The sequence below is a fragment of the Doryrhamphus excisus genome, linkage group LG8, assembly GCF_037039965.1.
Source record: "Doryrhamphus excisus strain RoL-2023G ecotype Guam linkage group LG8, RoL_Dexc_Guam_v1.1, whole genome shotgun sequence".
Lineage (NCBI taxonomy): Eukaryota > Metazoa > Chordata > Actinopteri > Syngnathiformes > Syngnathidae > Doryrhamphus > Doryrhamphus excisus.
Window position 1 is genome coordinate 12,807,827 of NC_136364.1, and position 27,436 is coordinate 12,835,262.

Consider the following 27,436-nt stretch of genomic DNA (forward strand, 5'->3'; position numbering starts at 1 on the left):
GTATAGCGCCCCCTGTGGTAGTGGAAGCCCATTTATTTGCACATGCATGTAAACAATTCCTGTAGTGCAGCATAGTTGTCCCATGTGACGTAATATGGTGGTTGTTTGCCTTTGGACTTTTTCACATTCCCATCACCTCCGTGCGAGCCCGAGCACCGCCACGATTGTGTTGTTAGGACTCATCTGGCTTTTATGTGTAAAAGGATATCTCCTCTGAGTCAGGGGCCTTGCTGAGCTCCTGGCTGGCTGGCTGGATGGCTGGCTGGCTGGCTGGCTGTGGGCCCGACACACTGAACACAGCTTAAGAGAGGAAGTATATGAATTTTAGCATTAGCATTAGCATTTTTTTTGCATTTGTGTGGAGGAGAGGGGAGGGGAGGAGAGATCAAGCACAGACACCCGCTGACCCTTCAACTCCCCCCCAACCCCCCAACCCCCACTGGATGTCCTCATTCTGCTACGATGCAGCTGGGAAACATCGACTCTGTCTGATGACTTTATTCAAGCATAGCACATCTCGTTCTTTAGTCATGCTTTGGGGTTTCCAGCTTGAGTGACAATGTGGTGTAAATCCCCCCCCCTCAAAGGCCATGGTTTTACTCTAACGATGTTGTGCGTGTCAACACACATGGGCTGGAATGTCGTGCTGTACGTACAAGGCAAATACCTGGCAATTAAACCTCAAAGAAGAGAAATGCTTCACATTTTGAACAGTTCAAGGACTTAAAACTGTCACTCTGAAGGCATGAATAGGATGTTTCGGTTGAAATGGATGTTGGCCATTTTTAATATGGATACTACAACCTTTCCTTGATTGACATGAGGATAAGAATTTGTGTTCTGAACTGGTTGGTCTTCTCATTAGACCAGGGGTCAACAACCACCGGGCCGCACAAAAATAATAAATGATTTATTAACGACCACATTCTGGCCAAATTAACTTTGGCCTGTGTCGCTTGACACACCAAAATCTTTGTCTAATAATACAACTGGATAGGATGTCATCATAGAAATCCATTGGAGCTAGCAGTACATCTAGTTTTTTTTTATCTATGTTATTTATATTGTATCTATGCTGTATTTTTCTGCCGCACATTGCAGGTCCATGAAAAAAAGACCTAAGTCACACAGGTCCGTGGTGCAAAAAAGGTTGGGGACCCCTGCATTAGACAGCCAACTCAATGAGACTGACTCAACAGCGCCTCTGCTGGTTGCAGTGAAGTAGTGCACTCCATTTAAGATAACGCACCAAGTGTAATGGTAATGGTTTTATTTTATTTGAACATGCATCAGATTACAATTGAGTGCATCCCATAATCAGTTCACAGTTCCACATGTCCAAAAAGAGTAGGAAGAAGCAAAGCTTATTAAATCCTACCCCTCCATCTGGTACTTTTACAATCAGTAACTGTTACATTTGTTCACTTCCTGCTTTCCTAATATAATGTAAGTTTTTTTATTATATTTTAATTTTTTTATTTTTGTCATGTACCAAAGTATGAGGTGATTTTTCAAATTTTGATTTTTCAAATCAAATATGACTTTTCAACATTTTTTATAGACTTTTTTTGACAAAATGTAAATTACTATTCTGCCCCAAAATATACAACAGTATACTTTTCTCTTATAAGTTACACTTATGCGGAACAAAATCCCGAAAATATGATTCATTCGAAAAAGACACACACACGAGTTGGTCCAAAGTGCAGTAGCATGTTTGTCTGTGTTTTCCGAGTGAGCCTGCATAAGGAAGTCTCTAATCAAGAAACTTTTGTTTCCTCTTGTTTTTTTAAACTTAATACGTTATTATTTCTTTAAAATATTTTTTCCCAAACATAATTGTCAGGAATATTACTTGGAAAAATGCTAAATATTGCTGAGGTTGGTGGAGGCTTGAACTAAGATGTCTTCATATGCTCCCACAAAAGGATCTTGTTTGGCCCCTTGAGTCTGTTCATGAGGCTCCGGTTTGGTTTTCCAGTCTTAGCGATGCTAACTTTGTTTGCTTGACTTGATGGCCTCTCTGTGTTTGCTTTCTCCTTCACTGGAGCGGCCACCTCTCCCAGCCCGTGCAGCTCTCAAGTGCTGGCACATTCGGGGTCATCAGCCCACCCGGAATTTGCCAGGAGAGAGAGATAAAGACTTTGGATGGTTCAGTGCGGGGATGACATGCTTCTCTTAGCAGAGTGCAGAGGGGTGATCAAGCATTCAGTCTTCAGATTAGATGTTTTGGTAGATCCCATCTGAGGTTAGTCGTGTTTTTCCATGAAATTGGGCAAATCTTCAACTGGTCCACAATGCTTGCTGATTTCATTATTTTCAATGAAGGATGATGGAAAAATGTACAATTTCATGCTACATTTGCAGAAGAGTAATTTATATAAAATGACATTTCTGAATTCTTTTGATGTAATGAAAGGTGCTGCTTTTCCACACCTCACAATTTTTACTGTCAATTTGGACGAAATTACAAAATATTTAACAGTATGAATTTTTGTTTGTTTCTTTCACCACAGCGGATGTTTTTGATCGGCATAATTATTAAAATTATAATTACTCATGACAATAATAAAACATACTTATGTTTATGTAAAATATGATAGTGATAGTTAATTCTATAATACTTCAATTGAACACCCCCGCCACAGTGAGCGTGGCTTACAGGTGTTAATTTTCCCATTGCCTTTAAATGGGGCAGCAATACTTGAGGCCTGGGAATTCTGCCTCGCAACTTGTGACGTAAACCCGGAAGCAGAATGTTAGCAGTTCTGTTGCTTTTAGCTAGCTAAAGCGTACAGCGTACATGAAATGCCATTTTTGTTTTTGTAAAATACAAAGTGTGTGGAGGGGTATTATTAGTTGAGAGTGCAGGAGGAGGATCACATGAGCGGCCTCCTTCTTCTTTGGGGGGGATGGGCAGAGTGCTGAGAGGCTGGAGTGTGTTTGTGTGTGAGAAAGAGAGAGAGAGTGTGGAGTTTACTACGAGCACCATGGCTTCACACACGCACGCTAAAAGTTTGTGCTGCTCGGAAGTGAACAAAGTGGTCTAATATGAACGCCAAGCTGTGGGAACGGCACTTATCGGAAGCGAAAGACTCAGCGGAAGAAAAGGGAAATGGTCCCAAGTGAAGTGAAGTGCAGTGATTGAGGAACGTTGCGTTCACGGACTATGCGAGGATACCGCTGAGGCGATATGAACGCAGACATTCGGGGTTGCTCCTCGAATCTTCCTCGCTTGCCTCCGCTTCTGTGTCTTCGGGGATGTGTGCGAGTTGCCTCCGTGCTGCTTCGGTTCGGTCCGTCCTGACGGTCCGTTTATGCGTCCCGCTGCTGCTCCTCTGCGCCCTGGGACTGTGCTCCGAGCTCAGGGTTCGAGTCCGGCTAGCCGACGGACTGGTGACCGACGAGGTCTTGGAAGCGGACAGCGAGAGAGATGCGATATCGGTGGAGTTCAAGCAAGGAGATGGGACCCTCGTCACCTTTGTGGCGGACTTCAAACAGGTGAGAACTTAACGATGGAACTCTTGTGGTGTTTGCTGGTGATACACAAGTTAACATTAAGTACTTTTTTTTAAGTTAGGACCCCTCTAGTGAAGTCTTTTGACCCAATGTTATGATACAGATTCCATCCAACACGTTACACAGGTGCTCCTCAAGTGGCAACAAGCCGGCCAAATAGTATATTCTTTAAAACAGAAGATCTTTGAATAGCATTTGGGTAGTAGGTTCTCAAAAACAGCTTTCTGGTTATTGCTCTAAATTCCAAAAACTATGTCAAGAAACTTTGACTACATTTTTACAGTATGACCTTAATGGTAGCAGAGCATCCCTGTCACATAGTACATCTTTGACTGGCATTTTTGTAGTAGGTCCTTAAAAACATCACAACAATCCTGTTCTAACAGTCAATATTTAAGGGTACCTTTGTACCGGAAAAGCAAATTTTTGTTGTTTACACAGGCTCCAAACGCCAAAACAAACACGGACTCTTCTAAACATTCATTAACTTCCCATGGCCTTGATAATCAAGACTACCGGGGTCTAATCTTTCCTAATGTAACAGAATTGTATATATGTGTTGAATAATAACATGTTTCTTTGGGCCTATGCACTACTGTATTGGGATACACGAGGATCACCATTGGTCTTTAGCTGCAACCTTTGGGATCAAAGTGATCATCACCCCATTGACTATAAGGCAGCAACGCTACTTTACCTCACGGTACAATCTTTGCTATTGTCCTCTTCTGGGCTAATTACTAACTAACCACCCACTGCCTTGTTAATCGGGGCTTTCACAGTGTGTCACCAGTGTCCAGGTTGACAGCCGCCCCTTGTTCCCCTACTGTGACTACGTCCATTTATGACCCTCAAGGCACCACTTCCACATAGAACTAATAACGGGGCAGCATGATAGTCCCAAGCTGTAAAAACCGAGGGCTCAAATGCATTGCATTGCATTTAAATGTATGTACATGCCCATCCGTCAGTCAAGGATCTTTGACTCATGCTTTTGCTGTAGGTTCTTAAAAAAACATCAGAGCACTCTTGTCTTGGAGAGAGACTTTCACTGCTGTTATTAAGGACCTTCTGCAAAAAATAAAGCAAAACACCAGCGTGCTCTAGTCATATGGAAGCTCTTTGACAAGGGTTTAACAACAGATTCCAGAAAACGGCGGAGCGCTGCTCTCATATGGAAGACCTTTGATGAAGGTCATGCAGTGTATTCCAAAAAACAGCAGAACACTTCTGTCATATGGAAGATCTAATGATGGTCCTGCAGCATATCCCAAAAAACAGTCATATGACAGGGCTTTGGCGCAGATTCATATGGAAGATGTTTGATCAAAGTTACAGAAGAGAGCTCCTGTCATATGAAGGGTTTTTCACTGCTATTATTAAGCATAAAAAAGCATAATTAAGCATTAAATATAATTAAGCATAAAAACAACCCGACCAGAGCACACCTGTTGTATGGAAGATCTTGGCCAAATGTTTTGCAGCAGATTCCAAAAAACGGCAAAACACTGTTTTTGACAAGCGTTTTGAAGCCCATTCCAAAAAATGGCAGCGCAGTCCTGTCATACTCCTGTCTTTTACAGAAAAAGACTGCAAACAAAAACAAAAACACCAGAGAACCTTTGAGGGCCCCACCCCGGTTATAAGCCATTGCATTTTATCTCTCCATGTTAATGAAATATTTAATTAGCTAGACATTCAAACCACAATGGTGTCAAGTAAAAATAACCCAATACCACCCCCACCACCAAAAAGTCCCAATCCCCTGAGGCAAAGCACAACTGTAACTTTCATTCATGTTTTTTTTCCATCTTAAGTCTCACTGAGGTCAAAGACAGCTGCTGTTCCTTAGATGTGGGGTATGCCTACGCCCCCGCCCCCATGCCGCCCTCGCCCACCACGTCTAGATCCTTAAAAGCGGCTGCTCATAACCAGCAACCTTATTTAGCATTTTTCTAAAAGTAGCCAAACACATCGAGCTTCCCTTCCCTTGTCAGCGTTGGAAAGATGACATTGTTTCACTTTGGAAAATGACGACTGTACTGGGAGTCATGTCAGTTCTGGAAGCCACAGCATGAAGGGAGTGTGTGTGTGTGTTGTGTATGTGGCTCCTAGTCCAAAGGCATGTGTGTGTGATGGTTGCTGTCACACAGAAGCTGACAGCCTGGTGAGATGTGAAGCGGGGGGGAGATCTACCAGGATTAAGTGGGCATGTCTGACCTTTTTTGATGTAGCGCGTCTGCTCGGCTAACCAAAACAGCTAATTTGCAGTTTAGGAGAGTGAGAGAAGAGGCCATCGTACCCTCCAATAATTGATGACCCCCACTTTTCCCCCACCACAATAAAGGGACAAGCCCTGAACTTTGAGCTGAGAGGCATCGCCAGGGTTGTCGAGGGGCCCCGTTGTGGTGCGCCCCCACTCATATAGGCCCTCTCATCCAGACACACATATGGTTTTGTTTATTTGAAATAGAAACTCTGAGATCACTGTAGTCTTCTGTTGCTTTATCTTTTCCAGTAGAAGGTCAGCCTCCACACACACACACACACACACACATGTGCACCTTTTTTCTTTGCTTCCTGTTCTCTTTTCCCCACCATGTGTTTTTTATTCAGCCCCCCTTGCACTATCTCCAAGATTTATGGAAAGTTGGATGAGCTGTCACTTCCAGCTGCCATGAATCTTCTGTGCGTGTGGGAAGAAGAGCGCTTTAACAGTGATGTTAAACACTTGCATCATTATCCTCCTTTGGCCACATGTGTGGATGCGAGTTGCATTCCAGGCAAGGAGTTAAGCCAGCGATTTCACCTTGCTATCGCACTGAAAGTTGACTTTTATCGTACTGGATGTGTTTGAGGAAAAAGGATCAGGTTATGGCTACGGAGAGGACAGTAAAGCCACATTTACACCCGAAGTGATAGTTCATTTTTATTCTCTGTGGTGCGGTAAACGCTGATCTCACTCATGTTTCAAGTCTAGCCATGGCTGCGTCATCTACAAGTGCCAGTAAATTCAACATAGAAAGAAATGCAATACGAAACAGTACTCTGGGCCGATATTGTGAGCAAATAACTTCAACTGTGCTCACATTGTTATCCGCATAGGCCTATTTTGTGCACACAACACACATTGCAGTGTTATTCTGTGTGTAACCATACTTGAAATCCACAAATAAAAGGCTATTCATCATGAGTTGTATACAATATGACATATTTTACTATCATTTTTGACTTGCTGTCTGCAATCCACTCTGAATGGATCCATCACCCACTTTTGAGTCCCGACCCACTGGTTGAGATTCTGCTTTAGTACTGCAAGTAAGTACTGCAATCCGTTGTTCAGAGTGGAAACACACAAAAAGATGAAGTGAGTGGGAGAATCAGTGCAGAATTCAACAGCAGCAAAGTTAACAAAGTAACTTTTTAAAAGCAATAATGTCCATTTGAACAGTCCAGCTGCTAGAAAGCATCAGTTTGGTGAGAAGTGGAGTCGGCTGCGTAAAAGCGGTAAATCACTGCGTGGATACTCTTCAGGCATGCAGACATGTGGAAATGGTGATGTGGTTGAGCTCGCGCTACGACCATCTCGTGCTGTGCAAACCTTTTTGTGCTGATAAGATCTCAGGCTGTACTTGATCGCCATTCTGTTTCTCTGCACTGGCTCATAACTTTGAGCACATGTTTACACTTCAGCAGAGAAAAAGCGGGCGATTGCACCATTTTATCCTAGGGTGCAATCAAGTATATACTACAACAGTGCAGTCTTTGACGCATAAAAAGGCAGCCTAGGTCAGGTCGGTTACCTGTTGTGTTGTGTTCAGGCATTATTGATACACCCATTTTACTGTAACAAAGAATAGGATATAATGCACCCTAAAGCACAATAGGAAAATGAGAGTTGGCTCCCCGGTTGTCTTCACTCCAGGATTGGACCTTATCTGTGACACATTGTTGGCTGATGTCCATCCTTAAATATTTTTGTGCTTTTCCCAAACCTGTGACTCTCATTAAATGTATTCCGAAGGATTTTTACTGTGACTTTCTGGCTGTCTATTGTGGGAAATGCTGGCGGTTGCCAGGAGTTGGAGGTTTTTCCCATGACTGTCGCTCTTTGTCACTTGCTCAAACTTGCCCACTCTCTTTCTGCAACAGGTAAGTGTCACCTGTTGGTTCTGGGTGTATAAAATGGCTTGAATACACTTTTCTTTAAAGCCCACAGTGACTCATCACTGAATAGATGAAGTCATTCGCTGATGAAACCCAGACGATCCCTTAATAATACAGTGGAACGTTTCAAGAGAACAACTGGGAAAAGACACCAACCTAACCTGCTAATGTTGTCTGCTTTCTACCTGATAGTATTATTTATTATTAAACTTCAATGATGTTATAACAGTAATACGTGTCCCTATGGGCACCCAATGTGAGAAAAATCATCATCTCCTGTAAGTAGTGCATAAAACGTGATATTGGCAGTGACGCGTGTTGAGGTTCATGGCTTGTGAGACACTGACTCTTTTTGGAGAGTTTTTTGTATATGAAGTACATGCAGCCTTTCCCTCTGCAGGACAAATTCTACATACTTTGTTGTAAAAGTCTCATCACCTCCTGGTGAGCTTGGGTATGTTTTCCTTGATCTTGGCATTTCCATTAATTCATTCATTCACTCATTTGACTTTGTCAAACAAAACAAAACAAAAACACTGGCCTTTTTTCTATGGAAGAACAGCAGAGACAAGCACCTTCCAGCTCACAAATGCCTCACCCCTTCAGGATGCGGTGGTACTGTAAGTGCCTCCCGTCTGATATTTTGATGTATTTTATTGTCCTGTTAGCAAGAACAATGATGACACACTTACATTAAAGACCTTACATTGGCTGTACTGTATCAGAAATATTTAGGCAAAAATTGGCAACAAGCTGACAAACATTCACGGTAGCTTCACGGTGCAAATTCAGCCATTTTCACAATATTCTCATCTGTTTTGTTATCATTATTCAAGCCTCACCTGCCTGCACATTGCTGGATATTAGATATGGGTCACTTGACAATGCACGTAATACCGTTTTTTAATCAGTTGTAGGCCCTAAATAAGTTCTAAAAAGACATTGTTGGCTTGTGTACCAGGAATTTCATATCCGAACACACAAATGACCAACCTTTTACCAAGCTCTCCTGTTCAACCTTTCACACAGCCACTCTTTGTTTCCTGTTTTAGCCTCCTCTGTGCTCTTTCTGTGGCCTTTTCGAGTAGCACATGCGGCGAGTCCCCTTTGGCCTCTGGTGGACCCCTCGGTCCCTTGGTGATGTCTTTATCCTCCTTCTTCCCCCTAGAAGACCAGATGTTATTCTGAAATGCTGTCCATTGAAGAAACGAGGAAAGGACAAACTCTGGGAGGTTTTCAGCCACCTGACAGAGCTCACGTCATGTAACAATCTGGTAACCTCAACCTACAAGTGACTACAAAGGGACTGATGAACCCATGACGAGAGGCATACATATGCGATGGCAGGGAATGGCCTGAATTGACATAGTCAGATGTATTTTATTGTTTAACCCTTCGCCGTGACGGTGTGTTGCAACAGGATATGAAAGCTGCAGGACACCAGCCGAAGGCATGAATGGGACTACAGTCATCTTCTTATCTATCTACTTCATTTCCTTCCTTGTTAGCTGTCTCATTTCCTGTATGCAAAGCTTTCCCACAAATTGTTGCAGTGGTGGGATAATTGTGCGCAATAATTTTTTATTGGATGCATCATTCACAAGTTCAACTGGAGAAGCGCCTCTCTTTCTGTACCTTCAGGTCTTTCATTGTCATCGGCCTCCACTCTTTTCCAATCGGGTTGCTATGTGGACAAGCCAGGTGTGACCGAGCCCCCAATGTGACTCTGCATTCCTGGCGTCAGAGCCTCTGTAATTAGCTTCCACTCAGGCATTTCTTAGCACCGAGGCTTTTCTCCCACTTCTTTTGTCTGGGTGTCTGCCCCCACCCACCCGGTCCCTCTCCCCAGCCTCTTTGTCTCCCATCATGATCTTTAATCCCCGCCCTACACCTGAGTTTTTTTTTCTTTTTCTCTTGTGTGCACCAAGGCAGACGTCCCCCCCACATCAACAAACATCTTCAATCCTTGTGTGTTGTTTTTAAAAGGGCAAACGGAGCCATTTAGGTCGGACACGGTGGTCTTGGATAAACAGTTCAACAAACAGGAGCCAAAAGAGGGGGGACTGGGCGGGGGGGTCTATGTTCCTGAAGCTGCAGGTTCTCACATTCCAATGACTTCCTGTTGTTGTGATGCCAGAAGTAGCCACTGAAAAGACAAATCTTCCAAACAGGAGTCAAGCAAGGCAAGAGGGCATTGACTGAAGCGGGCCTCCCTTGAGAGACGTCTTCAGGGGAGGTGCCTCAGCGTGAGTAAACCTAACTTCACTGACGTCAAAGGCAAAATGGATGGATGTTAGTACAGCTGTTAAAGCTAACACAATCACGATTTCACAGAACGTCCATTTAATGCTACTTTTTTTTTGGTCCTGTGTGACCCCTGACCCACACCGTAGCTTGAGAAAATGCAGCGGAGATGTATTTGATGTTGAGTCAGGAATAGACGAAAAAATGTGTGTTTTGAAAGGTAAGGTAATCTTGTTGAATCTCAAATGCCATTTGCTGGACTCAGCTGGAGAAACTGCTGGAGCACTTTAGTTTTATTGTCATTATACGGCTGTACCTTGGCATGCGAGTGTCCCATCAAACGTTGTTCAGATACGAGCTGTCTCTCCGCTGATGTTTTGCTTTGAACTGCAAGCAAAGCCACTAGTTACTGGCAGGCATATCCAGAGACGGCTATTTGGAAGGCTGGTGTCACCCTAGTATGTGGGGACAAAGGCGGAATTGAGCGAGCACACATACAGCACTCGATGAGATAGCAGTAAGGAATTTATTAGCGTTATTGTTTACTCGTGATTTATTAGTATTTAGTGCTTGAACATTTCCAAGACCCGCTGTGTCATACTTCCAAGTCGTTGAAGACCAGACTAAGAAGTGTGTTGAAGTGTGTTTAAATGAATGTTTGTGTTGATTTGTCTGTAAAAGAGTGTATTAGCATGACTGCACTACAGTATGTGGCCGCAGTCCTTGTTCTGTAAACTACTGACTGTTCCTGAGCACTTTAGTTTAGGTAAATTGTCAAAATTTTGTTTTCTAATACCCGTTTCTTCATTTGACTTACTTGGGGAGTGTTTTTGTAAACCTTTATTTATAATGTTAGTGACAATTTTCTGAGTATTTGCTTGATATTGCAGTGAGAGAGTTTAGCTTGTCTACTTGTTGTCCATTTATTATTCATTGAGTTCTAATATGTCACAAACAACTTGTGATAAAGCTGCAGTCGTCCGGATTGCACAAGAGCTTTCAAGATGTTTGTTTTCACATTTTGTTACAGTCTGTTTGCATCGGGTACAAGCACATTCTAGTCTTAGCTGATGCGCATCTCTTCACTGGAGTCGTTAATCATGTGATTCAAACAAACATTCCATGTGCGCTCAATTAGCCACGTGGCTCCACAATGATCCACAATGATCCGTCAGCGTTCCCTCTGGGCCTTCCATCAGCCTTATCGGGATTTCAGGTCTTCTGCTCAGAGACGGCCATGTTGTTTTTATTGTGAATGAATTAATGAAGGTCACATTTAGTTACTTTCAGTATAAACCTCCATAATGCCCACTTGGTCTGCTGGGCTACGACCACAGTGGCTGCGAATATTCTCTATAAATGGCACCTTTTGAGGGTTTGAATGGGCTTTTGTGTGCCTCTTAAATAATCTGGCCCACCAAAGGTAGTGTGCAATGAAAGCGGCACCCGGCTCTCTCCTGTTTTAACAGGTTTTTAGCATGACCCACTAAGGCGAGGTTGCCTGAATGCCCGCCTGTGTTTGGCCGTGAGCCAGTGGCCGTTTGCCTGCAAAGTCTTGGGTGTGAGGAAGCAATGCTTCGGAATCTGTAATTGTGTGGATTATTTATAGGCGTGCTGACATTTGTAGTGCTCTGTTGAGGGGAACAGCCTAAAGGCTAGACCATTCTTCTTTTGCAACATGGCAACGCTTTATAATCTGCAAAGTTCATACCTGTTGATAAGCTTAAGAGGCGGGAAATCAAGTGATTTGTTTATTGCCGTAGTTCAGGAATATTGAAAGACTTTACTTTCCTGGTGTTATTTACAAGCTGCAGCAGGTTTACTTCAGGGTGATGTGCTAAAAGTGATTTACCAGTGTCTTCCCAGAGTTACTCTCACACCATGCTGGCAAAAAAACAAGACCGGCCCCTTTTGGTTGTTTCTTTACACCCCAATGTTTTTGTGGCGATGCCAACCATGTCTCAAACTTGCAAGGCCTCCAGGTAGTCTCATGTACTGTGAATACCCTTTTTATTATGTTCCTGCAAAGAGAATCGGACGTTAATTAGAAGAAGGTGATTTTTTTTTAGACAGGCTCTTTTATCAGTATAATTCTTTACCTTAATAATTTGGAGTGCATGAAAAAGTGGAAAGGAAAACCATAGCTCTCTTCAATCACATGGTGATTTGTTAACAAGCTTGGCCACTCAAACAACCCTTTAAATGCACAACTCTTTTAGTGATAAGAAAAACATACATCAGGAGGTCGCCTACAGCCACAGTGGTACTTTTCATGTCTCCAGCTACAGCTAGCTCCTGTTCTGGGATTACCGCCTGTCTTGAAGACATCCATTCATAGCAGCACAGCACATTCTCACTCTGCTTCTTCCATCATTTTCTCTCTAAATAATTCAGCGGCGGTGCTGGTTTTGGCTGGGATACGTGATCCGGGTCCAAGTAAACCCGACTCCTTCTGTCTTGGAGGGTATTTCCGGACAAGATGATGTCATAGTTTGAAGCGTGTTTGCTTGTAAAAGCCCAAACTGATTATTATCCTCGCGTCACCTACAGCACTAAGATAGCAGCAGTTGTCATTACTTTGTTCTGGGCCTGCAATTAACCCTCATTCCATTAATGGTTGACTTGAGATATTTTTTTAAAAGAAGCATTTTAAATAACCATATTTCCTCAATGGTGAAATCCGTTGAGAACTCACATGGCAGACCCGCATAGCTAAGACACACTCATGTAGAGTTAGCACTATTTAGAACCATTGTTCCCAAACTTTTTACCACCCAAACAATATTTTGCTTTTGCATCACATTTATAGCATCACACAGTCTCATTTCAGTCCTAAATGCTTTATTTACTTTTATTATGTCAACTATATTGGTTAATATGAATGTATATGTGACTGTAGGGGTGTTATTTCCTGCGTAGAGGGCTCTAATAGCCTTATTTAGAAGGTCGTAAACAGATGTACAAGGCTGAAACTACCAAGATATTTCATTTATAAATAATGAATCCTACTTCACAGAAATTCACTTATCACAGTCGGGTCTGGAACCAGTTAAAAGGATGGATGCAGAAAGGTGTGGAATCCCAAATCTTATCTGAGAAGCACGAAGATATAAACATAGCTCTGTATGTTTTGCTTTTGTATGAAACATTTTCAGTGACATTTTTTTGATTGACCAAATTAATTTTAAATTTAATTCACCCCGAATTAGCAGGGCCGTGAATGCGCGGGCATCCACTGTACTCTGGGTTTATCGGATTAAGGGGCTCGTAAGCCATTTGATGTATTCTTGCTTAATGTAGCGTCATTAATTCCATTTCCCAAAGGGTCAAACTGCTCTTTTTAAGCCTTCCGTTGCAAGTCACCATGTTTTGACCTTTTTGGCCTCAATCCAAATAGCGGGCAGTGGAAGCATATGTCATGTGTACTCATAATGACACGAGACGAGGGGATGTACTGTATCCATGTGTGTATACACTGAAGTCACTACAGAGCAGTCTTCCAAATACACAGAGTCGGTACAGCTACACTTTCCTCTGTAATTACCCAGCCAGCCCTGAGGCAAATCCATGTGGCTGACATGAATGCCTTCCCCTTTGCTTTTTCTTCCTCGTCTACACACACACACACACACACAGTCCCAGTATGTGTGTACAATATGGGAGGTCTTGACGTCGTGGCCCTCCCTACACTTCAGGGGAAACAGCGTTCTTGCTGTTATCTTGTTTGGCTTTTTCTTTTGCATGTGATGAAGTCATTCCTCTGCTCAGTTATCATTTGTACTTCCCTAAAAATGTAGTCAATAAACTGGGTTGGATTGTCAACCAAAGCAATGTGTTTGTGGCAAGCAGTACTTCCGCTATGGCAAGAATGAAGCACGGATCCATTGGGATTCAAATGGAAAAAGCCAAAATAAGTGCAACTGGAAAAAACTCCCAGGGATGGTGAACAAAACACAGTTGGTAGAGCACCCAGCCTTTATTTTAAGATGTGTAGCGAAGCATGTTGAAAAAAATACCATGAACTGTTCTTAGCATAGCTTCTCTTGTTGACTTCTAGCTGCCAGGGACGTGGCAGCGCCGCCTCTTATATGGCATTGCCTGGGGTGCCTCCACCCAGCATGCCTTGTAGCGCTTGTTTTGTAAAATGTTGCCAGTTCAGTTACATGCTGAGAGTTCACATGAACTGTTTATTATTCCTCATAGTAGTAGTACTTTTGTTGTGGTTCATTGGTTCCAGACCTGATCCGTGATAAGTGAATCTCTGCAAGTAGAATTCTAGTTCTAGACGTCCCACAACCAGAAGGGTTGTAGGGGTGTAGCAGATGAGGTACAGTACACCAAGTCCTTCCACTTTTGGCGGTGTTCACTAGCTGGCAGAATGGCTTGTTTGTCCATGTCTTGATGGTATCTCTCCTGTTCATTCTAGGCCGGCCTCGTCTCCACAGATCCTTGAAATATGGTTTGTGCAAAGCTCGATGTTGATCTTGTAACATGGCCAATCCAGGAAAGTTTGCACTCTTTCACAATTTGAAGATTGAAGTTTGTGGGTTCCAATGGCTGTAGTTATCTCAGTTTTGCTGGATTAGAGAGACGACGATAGCGTTTCATCTCAAAAGCCTCGAGAAGGAAGTACTGAAATGTTGTTGATCCTGGTTGGTTGCATCAGAACCTGTAGAGCTCTGTCCACTGTTGTCCCGATCTCTTATTTATAACTAGAATATTTTCATAGAGCATAGAAACCCTTTCTACAACCTTCTGAATACAATTAACTTTATAAGAGCCCTCCAGGCTTGAAATAACACCCCTATAGTCACCTTCACACTAGTATTATCCAATATAATTAATTTCTCTGCAAGTACAGTGTTGGCTCATGCTTGCCCGCTTAACAAGCCAAGTAAAGCAGGGGGCCACGGAAGTTGAAAATATATTTTATATTATAGGGGCTCTCCCACCCTTGCACAAATCCAAATTCGTGCATTTTCGCCACATGTCACAGAGACCTGTGAGAGTCATGTCACAAAAAGTCCTTGAAGCAATATTTGCTCGGTTATTTGCTCCCAAAAGGTCAAATAGTGTCACATGATTTGTTTGCTTTTATTGTGTACTCGTCAGACAGCCTCGACTGACAAAAAAACACTTCCCCCGAATGAGCAACACGCAAAGTAAAGCAATAAAGAAGGCTTTCTGGGGGGCTTGCGTTCTTGTTTTGCATGCAGGAAATGGGAGCGGAGCTCATTAAGGGTTATCTGGGGGATGTTTATTTGAGAGGGGGTGGAGGGGGAAAGCTTCTCCTCAGCAGCCTGTTTGCTTCATATGGCAGTGTGAAAAGCGGAGGAGGGGTGTTTTTTGGGAATGGGTCTGTCTCGGGCTAAAGCTGGAATGGGGGGGGGGGGTTGATGTCAGATGAATAGGAGGACAGGTCTGCGCTCCGAGCCGGAGCTTCCCATCATCCTTCATCCATCATCCAGATTCTTTACGGCCTTGGCGTTGGCGCCAGATCTCTCGCATGCTTGCCAACAGCAACAAGACTTTTTTTTTCATGGATTCTCCACTATCACCATTTTCCTACTTCTACTGTTCCACATAAAACAGGAGGAGGATGGGTTTTTCCATTTCATAGCACGGGAGAGACTATCTAGCTATTGAACATACAGAATATAACAGTTAGCCTCCATATGCAAGCAGGCCACTTCCAGGATTTGACATAAGACTCGAGGACTATAGCAGTTTTATTATAGGGGGGGGGGGATTCGTTGTGCCTTAAAATGCAAACAGAAAAATATATTTTACAAAATTAAAATACAAATTTTGCATCACAATTCTTCCTTAAAGGGGACCTGTTATTTGTATTGAGTTGTGGTCTCCTATAGAGCAGCTACACACAATAACCCGCACAGAAAACTTCTAGTGCTCTAGACTCGAGGACTATAGCAGTTTTATTACAGGGGGGGGGGATTCGTTGTGCCTTAAAATGCAAACAGAAAAACATATTTTACAAAATTAAAATACAAATTTTGCATCACAATTCTTCCTTAAAGGGGACCTGTTATTTGTATTGAGTTGTGGTCTCCTATAGAGCAGCTACACACAATAACCCGCACAGAAAACTTCTAGTGCTCTAGTGATCTGTGCTTCCTGCCCCCCCCCACCCCCACCCCAGCAGCACAATGATTCCCCGTTGCTTTTTTGCATCAACAAAGCAACCAAGCAACAAACGGTACTTGTACTTTTTATGCGGTTCTGGAATTGCTAACCAACGGTTCTTAACTACAAATAAGGTTTATAGAAGTAATATTTGTTCTTGGCTGTTTAATTGCTGTCTTGTGGAAAATCCTATGACTTGTGCTCTCGCTCATCTCTGGCTTCTCTTGGCAGGAAGTGAAGATATTCCGATCACTAATCCTGGGCGAGCTGGAAAGAGGGCAGAACCAGTACCAAGCCCTGTGCTTCATCTCTCGCCTCAACCGCAATGAGATCATCCCCAGCGAGTCCATGGCCCGCCTCAGACAGGTACAGCCATCCTTTACACCAAGACCTCATTTCAGGTGTTGATTTTGGTGGCTTTTTTTTTTTTGCTTCTTCTTACAGAAAAACCCTCATGCCATTCGCTTGGCGGAGGAGCGGCGAGGCCTGGAGCAGCTGACCATGAGTACCTCGGTCAATCTGAGTCGAGCCTGGCAGCTGAGCAGCCACATCCACAACATGTGCAGCGAGGCCCGAGAGGCCATCTACACCAGGGAGGCTGACGTCAAGCACTGGCTGGACAAAGGTCACGCTTCGCCTTATCTTCACTTATCTCTCCAACTGGCATAGGATGTCTTTTCTCTCGCCAGCCACTGTCCATTAGCTGTCTTCTCACACTCCTTATCATCTCTGCTTTATAGCACCTGGACACTTCTGTCTTCTTCACTCGACTGATATGACTCTAGGAATTCTTTTTCTAGGTCTGATAAAGCCTTTTTCTATGTTTGCATTCATTGTACATGTCCTTATTGCCGAATGGGGGGTTAGGGACACAATAATTACAATTTCCTTTTACAATTTTTGGCCCGAAAATCCAAAAAATAGATGTGTCTGAGAACCTTGATGCTGGTTAATACATCACATCACGGCATATCATAGCAACATGTTACTAACTGCACTAAATTCATCACACAGCAACTTAACACCCATAAGTTGTATCCACAAATGTCCCAATATGAGTTTAAAATAAAAAAAAAAAAACATGAGTTGAGCAACGCATGGTGCACTGCAATGACGTCAGCTTCCCTCTGGTCTTTGTGCCCCGGGTCCTACAGCTCCCTCTAGTGGACAGAAGCAGCATTGCAGCAACATCCACTATTTTCTCCGCTTTCAATGCTCCTCCATTGAAATGTTTTTCTCAAATCAAAAGCATCATAGGAAGATTCATAGAAAATTATTTTTTTCATCTCAAACTAACTTGACGTTTGTGTGTTTCTGAGGTATAAGGTTTGGGTGTTAAGTTAGTGTGTGATGAGTTGTAAGATGCCTCCGTGACTTATGTTGAGTAATGACCGCCTGCAATTTGAAGAGAGAAGGGAAGGCTTCTTGAACTGAATCCAATCCAATCATCACAACAGTCACTTTTATTGCAAATGTTGATCCAAATGTTGATTTTTTTACAGCAACATTCCCAACTGTGTGGCTTATTTTGAGTCGTTTTACTCGCTTTTGAATGTGCTCAGGTCAGGGTGTGCGCTGTGCTTTTTTTTTTGCTTGTTTTGGCTGTAATGTACTGTACTCCTGCATGCCTACACTGATGTTGCATTCCACGCAGCTGGGAATTTGGAAGCATCCCGCCTGAAACAGGTCCGACCCACTGCAAAGTAACAGCTTGTATAGCAGTGGCGTGGCGGAGATGTACTCCATCACCTTCAGCTTCCTCATCTCGCGTGTTTGGGTTCCTTGTCATGTTGGAAAACTGCCGTGCCACCCACTTTCCCAAGGGAGGGGATCCTGCTCTGCTCCACGCTGTCAAAGTACATGTTGGAATGCATGTTTCACCTGCAGTGCTGGCAGCACTCGTGCAGCCCCAGATCATGACACCACCATATTTGACTGTTGGCAAGCGATATCATCTGACTTGTATTTTCAGCTATTTAGACAGTAGTGGCTGCGTGGATAGTACATCTATACAAGCTGTACACTGACTCCTCTAAAGTACATCCAAGTTTCATTTCTATAGCATTGCCCCTATGATAAAAATGCAAGGCATAAAAAAATGCAATTTCTGACACACAATAGCATCAGGTGGTGGATGCTTGTCTCTCAGCATGGAGAGAATGAGGCCCAAATTGCATCAGGGTGAGGAGAACATGCATGAAAGCACCAACAATGTCGCACTCCTGCACCATTATCTCCAGTACGCATCTTCTTTGCATAAGAAAGCTTACCCCGCATCATCTGCACTCCGGATTCACACATTGGATGTCTCCCCTTTTGTCCTCCTAACAGCTCTTCCTTCTCTCGTTTATTCAGGCGTGGACGGCTCCGTATTTGAGGTGCTACCCCACACTACCCAGGCGCCCCACTTCCAGGCCTGTCACGCCGCTAAGGACATGTGGGAGCCGTGTCTTTGCACATACAGTCTACGTCTGGAGTGGTATCCGTGTCTCCTCAAGTACTGCCGCAACCGGGACAATATGGGCAAAGGCTCCACCTACAAGTGCGGCATCAAGAGCTGCAGCAAGGGCTACCACTTCACCTACTACGTCCCCCAAAAACAGCTCTGTCTATGGGACGAGGAGACCTAGTACTGGGCCTCATTTTGTTTTTTTGGAGTGGATGAGTTGACGCTGGGGAAGAAATGAGACAAAAACATCACTGTGATTTAAAGTGAAGTGGCCTTTCTGTCTGAAGAGGACGCCAGCTAAGGATCCTCATCCAGCTCGCAGACAAAGACAATGCTTCCTCATGCTGGATTTATTTATTTTGCTCGACTACAGACTGTTTTAAAACTATTTTTCTTATGAATATCTTTTTTTTTTTTTGCATCGAAGGATGTGCTGCATACACCACATCTCCTCAAACAATAAGATCCCACAACACATTCGCTTTGTGTGTCTCAACCGTGTTGTTTTTGTTTTCCAGCAATCACATGCTCAGCCTGATTGCGTCAAATAAACCAAAGTCAAAGCAACAGTTGAAAAAGATGCGATTCAGACATTGCTCAGTGATAGCACTCTTTTAACCACTATACTGCCATCTGGTGGTGTACTTTTAACATTTCTCTGCTCTGTAAAACGTCAACTGTTCTTTAATTTATGCACCTCAAACCCATGATCCTTATTACATTATTCAAGGCGCACTTCCTGAACATGCGGGACCAAATAGAGCAGTGTTTACTCTACCAATATGGCCTTTTCACCTCTGTTGAGCAAGTGCCTCCATGTTCCCCCCGCCCTTATTTTGACGACAATGTACAGATTTGCTATATGAGGAGGAAATGAAGCGATGTGCCATTCAAGAGTCGTCTCAATAAAGTTTTTAATTTGCACTGCATTGTTGATTTTACACCATTTCATACGTTTCATGAATATCAGTGTGCTGAATGACATATTTAATGCTGATGTTTTTAAAACTGAATGTTATTTTAATGTTATAACTTTTAAGTTGTAATTTAGTGATGGTTCACCCACACAAGCAGTTGTGTTTTCACTCATGATCACCAGATTCTGTTTTTTAATGCTTGTCACCTCCAGTAGTTTACTCAATATATTCAAATTGTTGCTATATTTTAATGACTTTAAATTGATGTAAAATACGTAATTAAATACAAAAAATAAATTAAAATGTAAACATTTTATTCAAATATTTTTAATCACATTGGACTATTTAAATTATTATACTAATAAATAATTTATGTATGTATGTAATGGTCCCCTCTGACCACGGGAAGGCGCTGTCTGACAACCTGCAGTATCATATTCTGGACGTCTGGCAGGAGTCGAGCAGGTTTTGCTAAACCGGATGGAATAAAACCGACAAATGTTCCAAATTTAAATCTAATTTAAGACAAACGTCGTCTCTTCGATGGCATCGTTCGCTAGGTGTGCATGTAAAGTGATGTGGAAGAGGGATAACAAGGTTCTGGTGGGAGTATAGGACAACATATGGAAGACAACGACGACTACGTTTGACTCCAGGCAGCATCTCATTGGGCACGTAAAATCCGAGCTAACATCCACATGTGCATCAACAAGGTAATGTTATTTTTGATGTATTTTTAGATCCGTCTTAAATAGGGGAAACGCTTTGTTAGCACGTTAGCATGTACCAGCTAAGTAGGCAGCACCTCATCCAATAATGTGTTACTTTAGCATCCATAATGTGGAACGCTATTCTTGTGATCCAGTGTGTACACACGAGTCAATTTCAATGTATATTTAGTGTCACGTATAAAATAATAAAACCGAATTTCATTCCATATTTAAATTTATTAATGGGTTAATACTTTGTTTCCACGAGGTGGCGCTCATCCAGCCCATATTCACTAGCCCATAACATTTGACTTTTATACAAACACATTACTTTTTCAATTTTGCTGTGTTTATTTTATAATTAATTTTAACATATGTTGTTTTTTTTTACTTAACAGTGTTTTTTCCCACAGGAAATAGTGTACATTTGTATTAGGGTAGGGTAAGTAGGGGGAACGCTTCATTAGCATGTTAGCTTGTACTAGCTAACTGTGAATTAGCTTCCTTAATCTGTAAATATTATGACGGTATGTATTTTTGATACAATGTGTACAGACAGGAGTCAAATATGATTGTATTTTGGGGTTAAAATGATCAAAGGGATGTATATTCCATATTTTAACGTCTTATTGGGACAATACTTATGGCGCCCATCAAGCCCATACGTACAAAACCGTAACATTTCACATACATCACTTTTTTCTCATCTATTTATTACATTTTTACAGCGTTTAAGTAATTTATTGATGGTTCATGGACATTAGTAACGTAGTTGCCCCCCCCCCCCACCAAGGGAAATAGTGAAGTTTTTATTGTAAGAAGAGAAAACATTTTAAGAAATGTAGCTTAACTCTAATAGCATGCTTCGGATGGTCAAAAGTATTGGGACACATGCCAACCACTCCAGTTTTCGCCCACATCCCCAAAAACATGGACCCAAGAGCGTAATAAGGACAAGTAGTGTAGAAAAAGATGGATGTTTTTTTGTGTGTAGTGGTGGGAGCCGCAAACATTTCCAAATATATTGTTGACTTGCTCAAGAGGCTCCCACAGGGACTGTCTGAGCTCGAGTAATCTTTCATCGAATTTTTCTGCATGTTGCAACAAGAGTCTGCACCGCCCATGGAGCTGGCAGGGGCCGTCCGGTCCAGCTGCATGGTACACAGCGTCACAGCTGACCGACGGACGTCCCCCTCACCCCACCGACTGTAGTGCTATTATTGTTGTGACAAAGAATATCACTGTAAGTGATCTCACTGGGCCGTAGGATGCTCTTGGAGAAGATGCTGTTGGTCGGCGCCCTCCTGAGCCTCGCCGGGTGGGTGTCTCTTTACTTCGCCCTGTGCCGTGTCAATGGGCACCGCAGCTCCGAGTGGAACTGTCGCCTGGTCACCTTGTTGCACGGGATTCTGGCCGTCTGTGTCACGGCATACATCGGCTATGTGGATGGACCGTGGCCCTTCACCCATCCAGGTATGTTGTCTATCGTACCGTCACTGCTGCTCGCTGACACTTACATGTAGACTAGCCCTTGGGAGTCGAAACTTCTTCCTCCGACAAATCCAACAACTTTTCGCCTTAGACTGCCGACTACCAGTCCCACACGGCATACGTTTATTTTGGCTTTGTGACAGAAAGTGGATGGAAGATGGTTGCTACAGGCTGGATGCTGCAATAGTATGGGATGGAGGTGATCGGCACCCAATGAAAAGCAAAATGACACACTTTGGCCCAAAGACACAAAAAGCTAAGAAAAACAAACCTATTTTTATATCTAGATTTCAGACGAATCGAACATTCCCCAATAACTCTTTGCACTAAGCAGCCAGAACAGAGAGGTGTGCGTGCCATTTATTTCATTTTCAGGGTCTATGGTTATCGTCATCCTTTTGCCAGAACAGGCAGGTGCCCGCTACAGCATGTCCCAAAAAAATGCAAAAAAAAAAGAAGATACAAAATGCTGATGTCACACAAGATGGCGGATGGCGGTACAACCGTTTTAAAGGCGTTCTTTTTCCCAGATAACTTTGTTTGGTTTGCAAATTTTGGCAAGCTTAAGGGTGTAGACACTTGGAGCGATATAATCCAATACTGTTTTGGTTATGATTTACTTATTCATTCATAAGTACGTTGTGTAACACAGCCGTACCTCCGTTTTCAAAAAATGTTTTCCATAGAAATAATGTCAATCAAATTCAGCCATTGCAGACACCCCAAAATACGAACAAAAAAAGACATTTCATCAAGAAGAATTATAGTTTTGCATACCTGAAACAATGTGAAATAATTAGACATGAGGAATTAAATGGATAAATGCTGGCACTCACAACATTCTTTGGCCCCATGGTGGGTAGTTTCCCACCATGACACCTTTACTGACTTGATTCATATCATTACAAGGTACAAAGAACACACCTCTACAGATAAACGCCCTGGTGCTGAGCCTGGGCTACTTCATTTTTGACATGGCCTGGTGCGTTTACTTCCGCACCGAGGGCGCCGTCATGCTGGCCCACCACACCTTCAGCATCCTGGGCATCCTGCTGACCCTGTGGCTGGGGGAGTCGGGCATCGAGGGCTGCGCCGTGCTCTTCGGCAGCGAGATCACCAACCCCCTCCTGCAGGCACGCTGGTTCCTCAAGCAGACGGGTCGCCACGGGACGCCGCTGGCCAACACTGTGGACGTCCTGTTTGTGCTGCTCTTTGTGCTGATGCGAATCTTCGTGGGAGGCACAATGCTGTACTGTGAGCTGGTCTCTCCGAGGCCCAGATTCTTCATCAAGTGCGGGGGAGTGGCCATGTATGCGCTTTCCTGGGTTTTCATGGTGGACATTGTTCGCTTTACCGTCCGCAAGAGCAGGACTTGGCGCAAGCAGCGGCAGGAAGCCGCTCGTAATAATGAAAGCAAAATGGACTGATTTCTCATGTGCTTTTTACACACTGACCGCAGAGAACACACTGAGATGCAAAAAAGGGATGAAAGTGAGGAAGGCAACCAAGCAAGTGGCTCCAGAGTTTGTTTACAACATAAAATCCCTGCGTGAGTCATGTGTCAATCTTAATACATTTTTTTGTGTACTCAGGGAGAAAAAAATGTTTTTAAGTCATCAAAGCCTGCTTTGCAATGATATTCCTCTGCTTATTCCCTCATGCAAATATATGTAAAAGTACTTGATTATCATTTTAGAACAAGTAAGTCAGCAATCTAACAACAATAGTTTTCAACATTGGGTCTAACTAATGCAGTGTCTCGTTTCAAATGAGTTTTTTTCTGATTTTAATGCACTTCTATCCATGCAGTAATATCTTAAAACCCATTTTAATCTATATTTATTTGTGCAGCAATATACTAAAACACATTTCTCCAGTGTTTTTAACTGGAGTGATTACTGGTAGGAAGCAGCATGTAAATATATACAGACAAAGCAAAAAAAAAACTTGTACTGGTGTGTGCCTTAGTTTTCTGAATGTATGCTTTTTTGTCTAAAGCATCGTTAAAGGGATTGGAAGTTTGAAATATCTATATATTTTATCTGCCTTCTGTCTGTGTCTGTAAGAGATTGAAATATATTTAAACTGTTTTCAATGACTTTTTGCTTTGACTCAGCTGTTCCTCAATGGGAAGAAGTGCCATATCTGTCCATGAGATGGTGCTGTTGTGTTAGCTGATCGAGTGCTTTGGAAAAGTATACTGTACACCAGTTTTGTTTTGTTTTGTTTTGTTTTTAAGCAATGTTGTTATCTACCATTTTGTTGACTTGCTTTGATTAATAAAATTGATTGGGATTAAGAGGCGGGGCTTTAAAACGTGAATACATGTGATTAAACAACCGGCAGCTGCATGCATAGCCATGAAGTGGATGAGGCTAGTTTGGTAGAAGTGAAATACGACAATTAGAAATGAGTTTGTAGTCGTTTTTTGGTTTGTGTGTATTTTTAGTCAGCCCCTCCTGCCTGTTATGTACGTGTCAGACACGTCATAAACTCCATTCGCAGCACTTTATATGTAAAGTATAATAATGTATGTAATATAATGCAAAGTAAAAATGTAAATAAATGAGCAATAGTTTTTTTTATACATGTACTTTATGCTTGTTGAGTTTTCGCTCATCTCCAGGCGGAAGTGGTTGATGGAAGCGGCTCCCGTTGGGCTAGCAGGCTAGGGCGTTGCTAGCGGCACACTGTGGCATTTTACCCCCTGCCTTTCCTCAACTTATACCCTGGCACAAATGACGCCGAACGTTGGAGGGAAGCGTGTGTGAGTGTGCCTGGATGTTTTTAGCACCTATTTGGACTCCGTTTTTGTTGGAATAGTTGGTTTGGAGAGACTGCGCGTTACTTTCTGCCCCGTTAGCTTTGGCTACATGAGCTAGCTAGCTTTTGGTTTTCCATCCACGGGCTGTGGAAACATGGAGTCAAAGAGCGTCTGGCGGTGCTAAAAGACTTTATTTGGATTTTTGCCCCTTCCACCACCCTTCACGGAGACGTTTTCGAAGAGCGCAGAGGTAGAGGGAAAAAGCCACTCGATATTTTAATGCGGTGTGTCGTTTTTCCACTCGTTGCTTAGTTTGCAGTCGAAACAAGCAAACACACGACGCAAAGTTTTTTTTCATCTGTTTTGTTAGCTGGAAGCTAGCGAGATTGGACGTCTTTCCCTTGAGGATTCTCTTACAAGCAAGCTTTATTGCCGTCTATGTCTTATTTCAACGCTAGCTGCTGTTTTTGCTTTTAAAATAACACCCTCGCTCAACGTCATTCCTCCAAGAGAGAATCAGGCAGACTGCACACGAGGGCACTGGAGGAATTTGCCGCATCTCCCAGGGACGCCTAGTCACCATTCAACCCGAGCTGGGGTGCAGGCCGGCGGACTACAAAACGTTGGATTACCGCACGGGCAACTGGGATGTGAATTCAAGGGCATGCAACTTGCAGCAGCAGTGTTGGGAAGGATTATCATCTCCCCCACAGGCCCTGATTCATTTTTAAGGTCTGCACCATTGGAGCCCTAGCTGCTGCTGCTGCTGCCCCCCACCCCCAAACATAAGATTCAGGATATTATCTTTACTCATATTTATTTTCCTTTTTTTTTCAACGACGCTCCATCAAGTCGCCTCATCACACTCTGGAAAATGTTAATCGGATATAAATCGCTGCAAATCTAGAACCGGAAGCCCAATGAGTGACACACAGTGCAGCTTCACTGACAGGTACAGTATATATGCAGGAAACATGTTCTATATGCGGAGTTCTCAATGGCTGCGTTGTGGCAACTTGCTGACTAATAACAGTGTTATACAATCTAATTATAAAGCAGCTAGTCTCTGATGGAAACCCTGCTGATGTCAGCATGGCAATGGGACTTCTCATGCAGACCTCTTAAAGCCTATTAAGAGAAGATGCAATGTCCCTCTTACACACCTAAACCAATGCTTTCCAAGTGGCGGCCCACGAGCCGGATCAGACCTGTGAATAGCATCTGACCGACACGCATGTTCCTTTTATTTCCCAAGAAACAGCAGAGCGGCTCTGTTACATTGACAATCTTTGACAGTGGGTTCTCAAAACAGAAGAGGACTCCTTTCATATATTCAAAAACTCCCGACAGTCCTGTCACTCGAGGATCTTTGGCAGTCAGTTCTTAAAAACTGCACAGAACTGCTTTTGTATAGAGGATATTTTATCTAGTGTTTTAGCTGCAAGTCGTTAAAGTATTTAATTTGCCCTTAACTTAAAAATAGCAGAGCATCCCTTTCGCATCGAGTAGAGATCCCCAACCACCGCCGGGCCGCGGTACAATAGTCCACACTTAAGGAGGCTTGCGGGGACACAAGGACCTATGGTTGGTGGGTCTAAAAAAAGGTAGGGGACCACTGATTATGAAGAACCTTTTGACATCCTTAGAAACGACAGACACAAGCATTTATGCAGCAGTTGAGTGGTGTCCTAACCTCAAGTTCATGTTGCCATTTCCTTACAAACACCTTACCCAACACGACTAGCAGTGACACCGGCAGAGTACAACATTGGCAAGTTGGATGCTTTGAGGCCATTGGCTGTCTTTGGCTACTTTTTTGTTGGGCTTTAAAAAAAAAAAAAGATATTTTTTAAAAAGCAGCAAGAATGTGAAAAATAGCGGTAAAGCTTGATAGTTGACACTGTTAACAAATAACACAAAGATTGTCTTTAATTATACTGTACGCTTTGTACATTGAGCCTTTTTAACAAAATAAACATATCAAAGTGGCACCTGTATCTTTTGACTTTTCAGTATGTGGCCCTTGGTGGAAAAAGTTTGGACACCTGTACCAGTAGGTCCTTTAAAAACTGCAGTGCTGCCCTCTTGTCACATAGAGGACATGAGACAGCACGTTCTTAAAAACAGCAGAGGACACTTGTCATACAGAGGATCTTTGACTAGCATTTTTTAGTAGGACCTAAAAACAACACAACAATCCTGCCAAATCTAGAAGTGATTCTCAACTGGTGCGTGGTAGAGCTCTTTTTGTTGACACAATGTCCCTGAATGTACCTCACGTTCTTGTCTGCACTATTTGCCTGCTATGCCGCCATGGGGTAAGCGCCGTCTGTTCGACACACAGCTACAGATACCTGCTGGAGAAGAGTGCGATTGAGTTTAAAAGTTGTCACAGAGGGGGGACGCAAGTTTTGAACTACTGGTTTCGAGGAGAACACCCATGTCACATAGAGAATCTTTGGCTAGTGTTGTTACAGCAGAACGATGAACAGTCGAGATGCCAAGCCCTGCCCTAAACCTTTTAACGCTTTCCTCCTCCTGCAGCCATTAAAACAAGCTGTGGATTTAGACGTAACCTTGTAATCATCTTACTGGAGGAATCAGTCAAGAGCTTGGATGCCGCCATCGCTTTTATCGCTTCAGAGGCAAATAAATCCAGCTTGATGAGTGTTTACTCCAGTTTAATCCAGTGGGATACACTGGATTCATTACAGTGTGGGTTTTCTACATCTTCTCTTGCATTAGACTTGCCATTCATACCTGAATCCTATACCTGTGAGGAAGTCAGGCCTTGGAATGTTCTCAGTTGGTTTAGGACAGCATGATGAAACGTCATGTAAAAGCAAGGCCCCATTATGCTTGGGACCCATCCCCCGTCCTTTGCAACCATGACAGCAGTGGTTAGCACCCAGTTTAATTGTGCTGTTTGTTGCAATGTCTCTTACACTAGACTAGATACACTTTATGTTGTTTCAAGTCCACACAATCTGCTTCATTTTAACTTTTCCACATAAGAAATAATCGAAATGAA

At 43.0% G+C, this 27,436-nt stretch overlaps 3 protein-coding genes across 9 annotated transcripts in view; all 3 read left to right on the top strand.

Moving 5' to 3' along the window:
* Nucleotides 1-2,801: 2,801 nt before the first annotated feature.
* Nucleotides 2,802-19,452, top strand: oafa (OAF homolog a (Drosophila)). The gene is made up of 4 exons (XM_058080583.2): nucleotides 2,802-3,501; nucleotides 16,306-16,440; nucleotides 16,519-16,699; nucleotides 18,430-19,452. The coding sequence occupies exons 1-4, from the start codon at nucleotides 3,262-3,264 to the stop codon at nucleotides 18,702-18,704; spliced, it is 831 nt and encodes a 276-aa protein (XP_057936566.2). The 5' UTR covers nucleotides 2,802-3,261; the 3' UTR covers nucleotides 18,705-19,452.
* A 396-nt stretch (nucleotides 19,453-19,848) lies between these two features.
* tlcd5a (TLC domain containing 5a) lies at nucleotides 19,849-24,226 on the top strand. The gene is made up of 3 exons (XM_058079821.2): nucleotides 19,849-20,153; nucleotides 21,418-21,623; nucleotides 22,551-24,226. Exons 2-3 carry the CDS (start codon nucleotides 21,419-21,421, stop codon nucleotides 23,066-23,068), a joined length of 723 nt encoding a protein of 240 aa, XP_057935804.2. The 5' UTR covers nucleotides 19,849-20,153; nucleotide 21,418; the 3' UTR covers nucleotides 23,069-24,226.
* A 76-nt stretch (nucleotides 24,227-24,302) lies between these two features.
* The window catches only part of arhgef12a (Rho guanine nucleotide exchange factor (GEF) 12a), a 29,800-nt gene continuing 26,666 nt past the window's right edge, over nucleotides 24,303-27,436 (top strand). For 6 of the 7 annotated variants that reach the window (XM_058079811.2, XM_058079812.2, XM_058079818.2 and 3 more), the window contains exon 1: nucleotides 24,303-25,357. In XM_058079811.2, the coding sequence (XP_057935794.2) occupies nucleotides 25,326-25,357 (32 nt within the window). In that variant the 5' untranslated portion in view covers nucleotides 24,303-25,325. The remainder of the gene's footprint in view (nucleotides 25,358-27,436) is intronic. The other variant, XM_058079814.2, reaches the window with a different exon arrangement.

Coding starts and splice junctions, on each gene's coding strand:
- tlcd5a (XM_058079821.2), top strand. CDS start 21,419: ATGCTCTTGGAGAAGATGCTGTTGGTCGGCGCCCTCCTGAGCCTCGCC. Junction 21,624..22,550: donor GTGGCCCTTCACCCATCCAG/GTATGTTGTCTA, acceptor TATCATTACAAG/GTACAAAGAACACACCTCTA.
- oafa (XM_058080583.2), top strand. CDS start 3,262: ATGTGTGCGAGTTGCCTCCGTGCTGCTTCGGTTCGGTCCGTCCTGACG. Junction 16,441..16,518: donor CCATGGCCCGCCTCAGACAG/GTACAGCCATCC, acceptor TTCTTCTTACAG/AAAAACCCTCATGCCATTCG. Junction 16,700..18,429: donor CAAGCACTGGCTGGACAAAG/GTCACGCTTCGC, acceptor TCGTTTATTCAG/GCGTGGACGGCTCCGTATTT.